Genomic DNA, 15,320 nt, shown 5'->3' with positions numbered 1-15,320 from the left:
CTATAATTTTCATAACCAAATAAACCCTTATGCTAATTTCCAATACATTATGGTTCTCAGATTACATATTGTCTACCAAGGTTACTGCTTGCTTTTTGCTCACAAGTTATTTTATTTTGTTAAAGGACATTTCTTTTTTAGTCTCAGTTAATTATTTATTAATATCATTGGTGTTCCAGCCAACATTTCTGTCTTTTTTGGAGCCCAGGACTGTTTTCAATCTATTCTATTTTTGCTTTGCATGACTGAGTTGTGGCATTACACAGCGTCCTCCGGGATGTTCACAGTACACAATGTCCATAGCCACAGAAGCTGAAGTAGTTGAGGAGACGCAGTGTGAGAGCTGGCACAAAGCCAGGTCAGGTTAATCCACTGATGTGCTTGACTGGAAGTGTTGAGGCGGTGAAGAAGAGAACGGCCTCATCCATCCACAATCTTCCACACAGGCTAACTAGAAATTTCTCTCCTCGTGGGAGAGCAAGTGTTCACACCCAGTGGGCTTGTCTCCTTTTCAAGTGCTATCTTGAACCTGTTCACACTGCAGAACAGATCTGTGCTGACTGCCAAGCGGGAGTTTCCCACTTTGTTCCCTACAGTCCTGCTGGTTGGGATGTTTCATAATTATTGTTGGTTTTAAATGTCATGACCATGGCATTTATTGACTGTTAAGACCATGTTTGGTGAGGAAAATAATCAATTTGTCCATTGTATTGATCATACATACTATCAGTTTCACATAATGTAGGTGAGTCAAGTATTTAAAGTTATTGCTCATCCTTGATTCATCATAGCTCAGACTTTCTTCTTTCTCTGTGTTTAGATATAGTGTAACACTTGACCAAGAATCACACACAAACAGAGCCAACACCGGAGAAAAATCAGTGACGGTAGTTCACCTTGACCGGCCGATGGGTTTGTTTTGTGGACACTTGAGTATTTGCCTTCAATGCCAGAGAAGAAGAGCTGTAGAATGCTGAACATTCACCATGTTATTCCTTCAGTCGGATGTTGCTGTGGGTGTGCAGACTAATTCTGTTATGTGCATAGTTTCAGTCCTCTGGCTCATTTGTTCACTCTTCATTTTTTTTTCTTCGGGCCACTGAAGTTACACACATCCCAGACATAGTTTACTTTTGTGTTATATACTTGTAAAGGAATTAACCAGAAAACCGAGAAAATGAAAATTACATTCAATTTCTATGTACCTACACACTTGCAAGCTGTGTATATTTGCACACTGGTTGTTCTACTCCTTTTATCTGTTGATTTGCCTCTTGGAGAATCTTGGAAAAGCCATAAGCGGCTATTTAGTCATTTATTTTAAATCCCAAAGCACCCCAGGTCTCTAAAATAAGTCAGCCATGTGTAAAAATGCTGTTTTTACCTCAAAGGAGTCAGTCAGGCATTTATTAAGGGCCGGTTAGCAGAGATCAGCAGCAACTTGAGGAGAATCCTAAGCATGTTTTCCACTCAGACTGATACACACACACACACACACACACACACACACACACACACACACACACACACACACACACACACCCCAAGCGAGTCACAAGCCATTCAGCATGCGAAACCAGTTTCATTAGCTGAATGAGCATCCCACTGCATCAAAACCCATCTGTGTGCTCGGTAAGGATCACTTAGTTCAATTAACAGGATGGATAATGAATAAAAGACCTGCCCAGTGATTGCCTGCCATGATTTGATTCTTCCAGTCCTCATATTGAACAATTTCCTAAATGATCACTGACCGCATCAATAGTCAATTAATAATTGAAAACATTCAAACTATAAACTGCATTTTTTTTTTTTTAAATGAGAGCTGTGTTTAAACTATTGATGTGGGCTATTTCTACAATCGCAGTCACATTCAATGTTCTGCCACTGCACTGCCTACAGGCTATATTGGACATTGAAGGCACTTTGATTAATTTCTAACCCATTTTTATAACAACAAAAAGGGCTATAGCCTACAAATGCTGATTATTAAGTAGAAAAAGAGAGTGCACTGTGCCGATCTCCCGACAACACTGGTCACTGTATCTAGATCCGTTTTTCAAGGGCTAATATTGCAACACTTGGCATGAATCCAATGTATTGGAATTGCTCATTCTGGACACTGAAAACATTAATATAGATTGAAACATTGTCCCGGGAACAAATATTGCACAGATAGTGTTGCACCAGCTTTGGGCATGGTTAGTTAATACATTCTTTGTTGATCAATTATTAACATCATCATTATTAACATGCCTAGTTGTATTGAATGCATCTGTGTGTTATTAAGTTTTGTTCCTGTTTTTCTAGGTCGTGTGTGTTTTACAATTGTGAAACCCTGTGTAACCACCAGTCTGAAAGCTGCTAGCATTTTTTTTATTGATTTTATTTATTCAGTACCATCATAAATGATGAATGGCATGCTCACAAAGGCTAGATGTTGACCTTTTTTAGGACGGTAGCTTACCACCATTATTTCCATAGCCTTTGCCATTTTAGGCTACCGTTTGAACCGAGAATGAGATGATTAATGTGTGCAGGGCCCCAACCACCTCAGAGCAGCTCCTTACAACTGCTGTACCTCTGACTCTTTGCCATATTGTTTCTGTCCTACCTGTCACACACAAGTCTGCCATTATGGCTGATTCTAATTGTTATACCTACAAGGGTTCCCCTCGAGTGCCCATTGTGTAATTTGTGGAGACAGCAATCCACATCCTTCTATTACATGCCATGCCTCTTGACCGCTCTCCCCCACAAGTGGTCATTATGTGTGCAGTGTGCGTAAGAGTCCTTCTCACTCTCTGCCAATTACCAGTGAAGAAACCGCCTGTGCATTTTCTTTAAAGACATCACTTATACAATCAGAGATGCATGTTTCTTCAGCTGAGCATTGATTAAGCTTTTTAAATCCTCATAGTCTTCACTATACTCAGGAGCTTTTGATAACAGATGGAACCTAATTGGCATTTTGAATGCAGAAGCTGAACAGCATAATTGCTCTCCAACAGCAGCGGGACCAGATCAGGGTTCAAAATCTTATCCCGCAAAGGGTCGATGCCCAGAGGAGACATTGAACTTTGTGCTGGGATTTAAATATGATGAGGTTGATTTGAATTGGATCTTGTTTATAGATGTTTAAAAAGTGCCAGGCAAATTAACATTTGGGGGAGTCAGGAAGTCAGTCATGTAAGCATTACTGTTGTTAGACCTCAGTTTTTATGACAACTTGGATACAGCCGTGCATGCACGGAAAAACTTTCTCACACACACTTCAACTGAATCTGACCAAGGTTTTGAGCCCACAAGCTGGTTGGTCCTGGTTTTAAAATACATATACAGTGTTCATACAGATACAGTTGAAAGAGACCTGAGTTGTCTGTAGAAAATCAACTTTCCCCTTTTAGGCCTTGGTTATATAAATGTCTGGAAATTGCATAGTGCAGTAAGTATAAAGGAGATCAGCCTCAGTCCTCATAGCACAGGCATTCAAATGTGTGCCAGAATTCTTATATAGCTGTTTGATGGGAATATTTAATATTTTATAAGTGTTTATGGGCAAAGAATATCTATAACGGTGTCCAGAAGACCAAGTCGAAGCTGAATCACTATGAGTTGGGGCGTTGGAGCTTAACATCAAACTGAGCTCAGTTTCATTGCGCTGTGAATACTGAATGATTGCAAGGTCCCATTTCACTGAATAGTTAATGAACCAGAATATGATTGGACATTGCAGAAATTCTCCCAGGGCATTGCCAAACATGTCCATAAGACTGAGTGACTTGTTAAGATTGATTCTTTGAATAGTATTTCTTTCATATACGATAAATATTTCTGTGAATTCCCTTTTTCCCTCAGCATTTCAGTATCTGCTATTTGGCAGATGAAAGAAAGATCCCATTTTTAGTGTGCCAATAATGCTAATTGTAAACCATCTGAGATAGGCCTTATGTTTATAAAGACAGGATCATTACTCAATTGAATGGACTGATTCTGTGTATATTTTTGTTGTGTGTATACAAAGTTGGCCTCCTAGTCAGTGTGAGTGCGGCAGTGCAGCCTTTTTATTTTCTCTATATTTGGAGGAAAGAAGTCCATGTTCAAAACAAGGCCTCTTTTTTCAGTTACTGTCATGTGACATTAATCTTTATATTTTTTTATGTATGCATGCTCAGTGACAATACTTACTGTCACCCGTCTTTCTCAGACCAATGAGAGTCGCTCCATTCAGTTACATGCCCATGGTTTCAATTCTTGCTGTAAGATAGGTTCCTTAATTTCTTTCGATAATCTCGTTATTGCTCGTTTCCTTGGAAACTACCCTTGCTTTGTTCCAGTATGCCCATGCCTCTCTTAACATTTAGTACTTTAAGGTGGGTACTTACATAAAGTGCAGTGCCTGTTATTCTCTGTCCCTACCTGTAACTATTTGCTTGATAGCAAACCAGCTCTTTCTTTTCTTCTCTTACTCTTTCTTTGTGCAATATGTGCAGGTTAGTGCCTATGCTGTATACTGTATATGGATAATGTATACTTACATGGGTTGTTTATGAATTCAGTGGATGGATCATTTAGAGTACATGGCCCATGAGCGTTGCTTCTTCCAAAAACTCAAAGGCCAGGCTGAACCTTCACCATAAAAGACGGTCTAGTCTCACAGAAAAAGGAACAAATGTTGCATTAGGGTGGGCCCTGTCAACTTTATGACCTTACGACGGGGACAGTGCCTTTAGACAGACAAGTGTTAATATTACTGGGAAACGGGCAGGTTTCATGACACTCGAGTTTACAGTACAAGTTGTGGTGTTTAACTTCAACACATGATACTTGAATGGCAAACCTTGTACCAGGTTAAAGGGCAAATATCTCCCCATAACTTCTGTTTGTAATGCTTTGTGGTTCACAACATTTGCACAAAAAACAGGTAGAGTTTGATGATTTCCTCCAAATGTAGGTACAAGGCTGCCTTTCTTGGCCACATTTAAAGGAGCTCTTAAAGGATGGAATTTGTTGGGTCATTACGACGCATTGTGTCTAAAAAGCTCCAAAAGTGGATTTTAAAAAAACATTTATTACAAATTTAAGATTTGGCTTAAGTCTCCCTTCTTATTCTTAAAGAACCCAGTGGTTCTTAAAAGTTTGGAGTCACAAAGCTTTTCTTAAAAAGAACTTAATATAACTGCATGTGTAAGTATTTTACTGCTATTATTGCTAAATAGTAGTCTCTATCAACAAAACACACTCTTTAAACACAGTAGTGATGCTGAAATTGTGATAAAAAATATACTTCTGTAACTTAGCATGCTGTAATATATTTTATTATGTTTTGATTGAAATCCATTCACTCTTAAGCTCTCAAGAATACCTTTTTGGCAGTAACTAATGAACTTTTTCAAACCATGATTTTAAGTAACTTTAAATTTTTGTGTCTTTTTATTATTAAGAATAAAACTGCTGTCAACAATTAGCTTGATTTTCAAATTTTTTTCAATTCAGTTTTATTTGTATAGCGCCAATTCATAACAGAAGTTATCTCAGGACACTTTTCAAATAGAGCAGGTCTAGACCGAACTCTTTAAAACATTAATTACAGAGACCCAACAGTACCACCATGAGCAAGCACTTGGCGACAAGGGCAAGGAAAAACTGCCTGTTAAAAGGCAGAAACCTAGGACAGATCCTCCGGCTCTAGGTGGGTGGTCGTCTGTCTCGACCAGTTGGGGTGAGAGAGAGAGAGAGAGAGAGAGAGAGAGAGAGAGAGAGAGAGCGAGAGACAGACAGACAGACAGACAGACAGGTGCACAGCAACAACAGTATTGGCAATGGCAATCTAGCAGGACCACGGCAGGAGGCTCCACCAGGATCGACAAGATTAAAGTAACTTTAATCGTTACAGAGTTTTAGACAAAACCAAGCTCTACTTAATTATTTGCATGTCAATGAAACACTTAATTCAGTACAGTATTCAAGTACAAGGTTTTTTGATTTATACAGTGATCACTGTTATTTAGTGTTAAATGGATGCTGTTAAAGAGACATGGAGAGGGAGTTTAATCCATGTCTACAATAGCTGCCACTTATCCACAGCAGTCATTTTTACTTAAAATGTGGCTATACTAGAGCCAAGTCTAAGCACAAATAAATCAAGAAAGCACAATAATTTCTCTATTAATAATTCATTTTCTGCCATGGTGTTACTTCAGATGATAAACGGTCGTCCTGTTGTGTCCTGTCACAGTGATGCACAATGTTGTCAACTTTAATATCCAGACCTTTAAGTTACGATGATAGTGAATACAGTCATCATGTTGAAAAGCAGTATGGATGGTGTTGACGGTGAGGCACTGAGGTGGCTGCGTCAGTGTTGTTGACCTTTAACATGATTTTATCGTCACCCCTGCAAATGCTGCTCAAACCGTCAACCACTGAAACAGGTGATGGCTTCAGCAGCACTGTTACTTTTTTACATTTTGATATGATATGATATGATTTACGCTGTTCCCTGCTCACAAAAATAAAAAAAAAAACTGATGAAAAGATATTAGTAGCAGCCAATTTGGATTAACCCTTATTATGCCCATATAAACACTATCCCTTCTTGTGAAAGTGCTCATTGCTCCATTTCCTCTACATCTGACATTTAATGAAAGTTGATTGGTTTAGGTTTTATATACATTTTTTTAAAGTAGATGTTTACAATATGGAGGCGTAATGTGTCTTTTAGCGAGACAACCGGATTACCAACAGTGCTCTGAAATGACAAGATTGGCATTCAAAACTGTATTAACCAGTGGCTAAAAACCATGCATGGAGATATTGTTTGGTGGCAGTGATGTCAATGGTCTACCATGCAAGTGTAGAAAGGAGCCACAGGGAATAATGAAAGCTTCCAAGTCTGGGAAGAGAGTTTTTTATCAAGGCACCAATGGACTGCATGGCCTCTTTATCGTTACAGAATCTCCCTCCTGTACAATCCCTTTGTTTTAATGGGGTATCTTGGAAAATAAATTCCATCTACGTATCTAAGAACAGTTGAATTAAATCATCCCGTCTTTCTCATTTCCTGCCTGTATTCAAGAAAAAAATTGCTCCAATGAACTTCTGACCTGGAAATTTCTTTTGGAAGAAATTGATTTACCAGAATGGGAGTAGAAGTGAGTTTGAGCTATGTTATCTTTTGGGAAGAAAAGTGATTGCTGGAAGGCAATAAGTATTGATTTGAAAACCCTCATTACACCCTCACTTGCAGTATAATTAATCCTGTCCAGAGAGTAAGGAAATTATGAGGTCAGAGGCAGACAAATACCTCCACTTACCCTCACAAATGTGTTGGAAACACCACAACATAGCTGCTTTTCATTCTCACAGGTGACTAAGCTGCTAAAGGAGATAGTAAAACACACCCTCAAGTCTCATTTCTTGCAGGATTTAAGAAAATGTCTGGCACATCAATAAGTACATTACTCTGTGAGCCTTTATATTAAATTGTAAGTCGCCAAGGTCCCTGTTTTAATCCAATAGCTCTTAATAGCAACAACCTTTGATAGAAACTGACCACACTAACCCTAATGTCCTCAATCTGCCTTATTTCCGTGCTTTACAAGTATTGCAGCTCAGTTCAACATTCAGTTTTCCGAATAATTTGCTGAGATAAATGTGCTTGATTAATAGACCAATCAACACTCACCATTACTGAAATATAGAGTACATTATTCCCTGACATTAAAGCAGTTACTTGGTGCCTTTGCCTCCTAATGGAGATGTTCCACCAATATGGCATCAGAGGTGATGTATGTGTTGAACCTCAGTGTTGCCCCAGAACGAGACCACTGGGAAAACTGATCACAGGCAGTTGAGCTCTAATGAGTGCAGCAGAAGACGAGTTTCGACCTCCTTCATCTTCAGCCTCTACCAGCCTCCTTCTTTATCTCACTCTACCTCTGTTGCTCAAGATTACACCTTCTCACTCTTTCTTCTCTCAATGTCTTTCACTTACTCTTAACAAGCAAGGCCAATTCCATAAATCTCTGGGAGAAAAGACTTCTTCAATTTTGTTTATGTTACAGAAAGTAGTCGTCCTAGCCAGAAAACAATGATTTAGGTAGAATTTAACTTGAGCATGTTTGTGCAAAGAGGCCCACTGTCTTGGAGGCTGTCCATGGCCAACCTTAGTAGACAACTGCTTGGAGTGTTGTCAGTTGATTAAGCTTATCTTTAGTTTTAATAAATAACTCTTGTTCAAAATTGAATGCACTCTTTCATCTTGTCACATAGACAGTTTATGACAGGCAGGAATGGGAGAAACAAAGTAGAAACAGTGCATCAAACACCAAAGGGAGTGCCAAAATAGCGGACTCTAGTTCACTGCTGAGTATATCAGACGTGGCTATCTGCCGAATCTGTTCAGGACATATGTTTTGTATTTTGCTTCGCATGAAAAAACAACTTAAACATATTATTTTTCTTATTTTTCACTGGCCGGTTGATATAACATGGTGTTCCCTCTTGTAGAAGAGCTGGTAGGTTCAATGAGAATTGATTTCTGCTGATGAGCACTGACTACTAAACAGACAAGGAAATGGGCACCCCATATAGACACTGAAACTTCAACAGAAACAAAGACAAAGGTTTGGTATAAGCAGTGCTGGCTGTGACATCCTGTGTATTTACCCTGTTTGCCTTTTGTCTTCAAAGTGTTGGTTTGAATTGGGGCTCCTCACGCTACTCAAATCAGCCATTTACTGCAGGATGAATTACGGAGGTAGTGAATCAGTGAGATTTATGACCTGTCTGGTTTGTGGTTTGGCGGTGGTGTGAGTTATGTTTCCTGTTGATTATTGACTGCACTGACCAACATCTCCTTGGAGGCATGAGTCTGGGTTGAGTTGTGGTGGTGTGATATCTCTGTATGTGGGGGTTGTATTGATATGGCATCATTAAATGTGAATACCAACTTGTTGATAACGCTAACTCTTTCTTTATTGTTTAGTGCTGTGTATGTATAGATTATAAATCATCATATTGCCTGAAATACAGATCTAGTCAAAACTATGGCATATATTTACATGTTTTATCTTCAAATTAATGATTGTAGCATCATGGGAAGAGAAGCTGGCGTGCGACCATAGCACTGCAGTTACTGAGTCCCTTACTTGTGAAATCTGGACTGGGAAAGTGGATTATCTCAACAACAACAAGTACTACTATAATGTGTGTTCACTCCAAATGGGGCTTCTGTGTGAATATTTACAACTGTAGCCATGGTGTCGGGAGATAAAGAGCATTCATTCTCCGACGAGAAATAATTGTGGATGACTGGCATGTGCTTTGTTGGACCTGCCAAGTTATTAAAAAGCATCAAATGTTCAGATACTCTTGCAAACCACATTAATCAAATATTCATAATGCAATGAAATATGATACTGTTGAGGTTGCCTGTTGACAGCCGTGGTGTAATAGACAAATGTAACTGGTATCTGGAGTGGAAATCCAAACAACACTGCTAGTATTGACCCTAGCATGTCTGTGACACTGTTTAACCTTGGTGTCTTCCACCCACATAGCAAACAACCTTCTACTGAAAACATACCAAATGCACTGTAATGGACATATGTCTGCATGTTCTGATATATCTAATTACTCAGTTAATATCCAGTACATACTTTCAGAACACAACAGAATACAGTGTAGTAAATACAGTACAATACATTCTCATATATTTAAGGTATTGTTTCTGACTTGACAATGCCAAGTCCCTGCTGAACACTGATATTTCTTACAGCTTTGGGACAGTAGCTATTGATTTCTTTGTGGCCTGATTCATGAAAAACTGATATGACAGAGTAAGTACACAGAATGCTAGAAACACAAATTCTATGTAGCAATGTTGCTGCAAACAAACATGCAACAAAGTCAAGGACATAGGAAGAAGAACTAAGGAACAGCGCAACAGACAATTTTTCAGCATTAGTCACTAATGTTTGTTGCATAGTTTGAACCTGACGACCAATGACTCTTTATGTATTGTAATATACAGTATAAATTATGCATGACTCCTAATGCATATGCAGACATGTAAGCAGACTCTATTAATCTGTGGTGATAATGCGTATATTGAGAAGACAGAAGTTATTTCCTTTTGTGACTGATGACTTATGCACAATAATGTGTCATATAAACCTGATTTATGAGCCACATATCTAATAAAATTAAATGCAAAATATGTTCTCAGCAAGTATTACACATATATGCTATGCAAATGGCTCTCATATTCATAAATATCTGTCTTTATTCAAGACTTTAGGCAAGGCAGCTCAGCTCTGTGATGGGACAGATGGTGGATGGAGTTTTGACTCATGCCAAAACAACAGTGATCAGAAGTCAAAAATAATTACTGTAGTCACATTAACAGCATCACTGTCATTCCTCAGTTTGTGTTTGCATGTCTAAATCATAATTTAGATGTTACGACTGAATGAGGACACATAATGATGTCTGGACTTCTGTAAGGTTTTTTGCCTATGTCTGTTCAGCCACGGTGGCCATCACAGCTCGTCCGAAATATTTTGTTTGGTGGAGCCGTTTGAGAAGGAGGAAGTGGAAAGACGAGAAGGGATCAGTAGGTGGATGCATGTACAAGAGTGAGAGACACACAGACACTGAACATTACTTTGCTCCGCTGTTGTCATGAAACTGTAAATCTTAAAATCAAACAAGTCCTCTGGAAATGCATCACATCACTGATGCAACACACACCACTAATTGAGTCTACTCAGGGTTACTCTGCTAAGTGAAGACTATTGAAAACCGCCAATTCAGATGCTTTCATCGCATGCTGCAAGTGTCGGCCTTGAAAACATTAAGCCCTAGGAAGAAAGGGAGGGGCTCTTTTGTCTATCAAAAGGAAAAATGGGCAGAGGTAACATTTATCGGCACATTTATGGTGAACAAGCGACATGGACATACAAAGACAGAGAATGAGAATGACAACATACAGTTTTGTATGTAATTTACACTGTACACCTCACACAATTAGCCCTCCTCGCCCTGTCTCGTCTTGGTGTCTGACGGTTTTTGAGAGCCAGTAACAGGCGCCTTCCTCCACTTTGAGTCGGCTGCTTGCTTTGCTGCACTCAGTGACCTAGCAGTCAGACATCAGAGCGACACTGTCTGCTCTGACACCATGTAGGTGCAGATGTATTCAAGTGTGAAGGTCTGGATGTATCCACATGTTTAGTTATTGTGTGAGTTTGTGGATGTCTTTGGCTGCATTTGAGTATGCTTCATGTGCACGCAAACGTTTGAGTGTGTATGTGCGTATGTGGCGTCTGCTTTAGCTCCTGTCATGTCAGTGAGGAGGTGGCACTGTACTGTGCAATAAGAGCAGTCAGCCTGCAGGCAGGACTGGCCATCTGGACAAATGATAAGGAGCCTAGCCCAGACATCAATGTTTTTTTCAGTCCCTCTCAGTGTTATCAGATCTTGGTCTCTTTCTGCTGTCTGTCTACATATCAGTCAACAATGATACATTGTATTTTAACTATCTCACTCTTTCTCTCCTTTTTGTTTCCCCATCTGTCTCTGTATTTTTTTCTCTCTGAATCTCTGTTTCTATCTCAACACTCTCCTCTTGTCTCTTTTCTTCCCCTGCAGTTTGCTGTTTTGTGGTCCACAAGCGGTGCCATGAACTTGTCACGTTCTCCTGCCCAGGGGCAGATAAGGGGCCTGACACAGACGTAAGTAACCAAAGCCCAGCTGTTGCCTCTCACTTGTTTGTTGTTGAGGAGGTGCCTTCCCTGTCATTACACTGAAGAGCATGCACAGTGGCACCAATATGCAGTCATATCAACTAGGCCTGCCTCTTTTCTAAACAAACTTTTTCTCTTTGACAGCAGTAGAGCTGTCATGTTTCCTCGTATTATGAAGCACTATAGCATCACTTGAAAAAATGATAAAATCAGCCCTCTTTATTGTGATGTTAATGGAAATATTGATCACGGCAAATTGACACACATAGGAAAAGTATTGTTTACATTGAAAATAAAAGCTTTGTAACTTTGTTTCAAAATATCTCAAGAGAAGAGCTTTAATATTTCACTTTTGTAGAATTTAAATAGTGCCATTCAAATGTTAAATTCATTCGATTCATGATTGAATCACAGCAACAGCAGGTGGCTAATTTGATTCATTCAATGTTGATGTTCCAGTCGAGTCACAGTTCGCCACCTTTTGGAGAAATTGTTCAAATATTCCACTTAGTGAGTAACTATTTCCAACCCCTTAAGACAAACTTAACTTTAGATTGTTCCCTCCTTGTAATAATGCAAAGTCAAACTGATTTCCTCCAAACTAAACAGCTTTGACAAACAGGTTGTGACTTCATAACATACTGATGCTGACCTTCAAAAGGGTTATGTAGTTCAGAGTGTAACTCTAAATAATAATTCTCATTCATCCAGCAGGACTAAGTTCACGCAAAAGCTGATTGTCAGATTAGTGTGCCATTAGCAATGACCTGCTCAGGCCCAGAGACAGATGGGAAGTGTAGGATTGGTGGCCAAAACCAACACACCTACATCTGTCTTGGCCAGACCAGGAGACACACAACAGCTGGTCTGAATTAATGATAACACCAAAAAGAAAAACAAGACTCTAGGCGGAATCTTAACAATAGTCCAAGTTTACTGAGCACACTGGTTTCTATAATATATAAATATCAGCTCTCATATGATACGTTCAATTAGGTTTCCCATTTGCCTCTTCATCGGCTGCTAGTACCAGCTACGTGCTATCAGCCACAGCTTACCATCTTGCTAAGTGTGAAACTCCATTTACATGCCTGCGTGCGTGCTGTAGGCATGAGTAGCCTCTCAGCATTACGGCAGCGCAGCCTGGCCTCTGTAACTGGAGATATGTCAGTGTGTCATTCAAGATCATCAACCCAGACTCTTTAAATAGAGCGGATGACACGGAAGCCGTAACAGCAGAAAATAGTCTGAGCTGGGGGGATTCTAGATTCGAGCACTGAGGTTTGTAGTGAGGGAACATCAGGTTCATCGTTTGCAGGACAGCTGACTTTTAAAGACCTTTGAGATGTGTGTGTTGCAGTGACCCGGTTTCCCATTTTTACATTGCATAGAATGCACGAGCATGTCTTTATTAATGAATCTACTTGAAGCTCCTCGTTCATTCCTGTCAACTGCAAAGTTCTGTGTTATCTAATGGAGGTTCTTTTCTTTGTTAATGTTGTATCAAGACGTCTATTCTCACAACCCACTATAGTGTACTTGTATAATTTTTTTCACTGGTCTTATTTCTACATCTTATTTAGCCTTTTACTGTTATACTATTTGTCATTGCCACACTTAAATGCAAGGATTATGTGTTACATACTCCATACTTATACACTAACAGTACCTCAACAAATGTGCAGAAATCCAATCCAGCAGACTTCACTTAGAGCCCCTCTATTCTCTCTATTCCTTTTGTTCATGCAGAGACTATATGGTTTTTATGGCTTTATAACTCACCATGAACCAAATCTTGGTCTTTTAAAAATATTATCGTGTGCCGTATAAAAATATTTGGTGCTCCCTTTAATTTACATTTCTGTGCACTTAGCAGTACTGTTGCCAGGGGCAACCACACATATTACATGTCTTGCTGCCTCCCAGGCGTGCAATCCAGGAAGGCAATAACTCCCATGGCCAACAAATATCCTGAAGATCTGCAGTATCTAGGCTACCTGCATTTTATGACTCATGTCTGTGTTTTATAACTCCCCTACTGGATGAAACATTGTGTGCACAAAGATGCTAATAAGAGCCACCAGATATTTTCAGTAGCAAACTTATCATGAGCAGCTAGCCTTGGTTTAACTGGTCAATATTACAATGAATACAGTGTTCCTCATAGCAACAGCCTCAGGGTGTTAATTCAAGGGCAGATAAACGCTGCAGATTCGCTCTGTACAGCCCATTGACAGTACAGCCGGTGTAGTAATTGTGTCACAGAGCACATTCAGTGGTGCAGTTTGAGATTCAGTTTGAAGGTGTCATCTTTGAGGAGAGAACTATAACACTTGATTCGTCTCCCAGTTTCACAGGGATTGGAGCGGATGTCTGTCGGTTGCAGGCTTGCTGCTCAAACCACTAGATTGCTGCTTCTCTTGAGAAACTTAACATTATCATTACAATTGTCATAAAAATGGTAGAAGTAAAATTGGTGTATGCAGTATTATAACTGGTTGTCTGCTGTATCTTTTGATTCATAAGAAGCATATCAGTGCCTTGTCAAATTAATTTTGGTAGTGCCTCTACGCCCCATGATGCTGTGTTTTCGTGGCAAATCAAATGACACAGTGTAGTGGAGTATAAAATGAAATTGCAGAAAATTCTCAAATGTTTGTTACTATCTTTTATTAGTTTCTTTAGACTTTTAAAACAATTTAAACATGTAACCTCTAATCAAAATTGGCCTTAAGGAGATAAATTGTATTAATCTGTAATACAATCAGTAACACATATCATCATCTGTAATAATAAACAAAGCTGTTTAGTTTGGAGGAAAATATATTGACTTATTAAAGCACTTCATTTAACAAAATGTTTTCGTTTGACTGTCAGGTGTAACGTTACAAGCAGGTCGAATAAGTTCAGTGCTTTACAGGACAAGACCATCAATAATGCAAGAGCTTCCCATTTCACTACAGGGGCTCAGCAGCTGAAACTGAGAGGTTTAATGTGCTTGTGTGGCTGTGTGGCTGCTGCATCATTGATGTCCACTTAAGCAGTGCAGCACATATGACCTGGGGCAAACTGCAAGTCTTTTGGCACTGATTCTGCTTACACACACACACACACACACACACACACACACACACACACACACACACACACACACACACACATGTTCAGACAATCACCCCTAGCCCTTCGGGGCTGTTCAGTGCACAGATAGCTGTGACAGAGTAACAGAGTTAAGCAGGAGCTCAGTGCCCTTTCTGTCTCCTCTGCTTGGAAACAGACAGAACTGACCAGAGGGTGACATGGCAGCCTGCCAGGGCTCAAACACACACCCAGAAAATACTCTAGTGCCATTTTGAATGGCGATATATGTAAGGATGTTCTTCACAATATCGACCAGTCAAATGGTATCAATAACACAGCCTTTAAATCACTTAGTTAAAGTATGCAGTCATAAGGTGTAAATAGTTAACCTGAGAGAAATCTTATTTGTAATATTAATGAGTAATGCCATAGGCAGAAGTGATCTAATATTTAAAAGGGTAAATCATACAGGAGTAGCAGCTCTGTGAAAGA

General features: G+C 39.5%; 1 protein-coding gene across 4 annotated transcripts in view; it reads left to right on the top strand.

Annotated features, from left to right (window-relative positions):
• prkcaa (protein kinase C, alpha, a) overlaps positions 1-15,320 on the top strand; it is a 143,783-nt gene that overhangs the window by 40,911 nt on the left and 87,552 nt on the right. For all 4 annotated transcript variants that reach the window (XM_051384076.1, XM_051384074.1, XM_051384075.1 and 1 more), the window contains exon 3: positions 11,653-11,735. In XM_051384076.1, coding sequence (XP_051240036.1) covers positions 11,653-11,735 — 83 coding nt within the window. The remainder of the gene's footprint in view (positions 1-11,652; positions 11,736-15,320) is intronic.

The sequence above is a fragment of the Dicentrarchus labrax genome, unplaced genomic scaffold (assembly GCF_905237075.1).
Source record: "Dicentrarchus labrax unplaced genomic scaffold, dlabrax2021, whole genome shotgun sequence".
NCBI classification, from domain to species: Eukaryota; Metazoa; Chordata; class Actinopteri; family Moronidae; genus Dicentrarchus; species Dicentrarchus labrax.
This window is presented reverse-complemented; position numbering and strand designations above follow the sequence as displayed.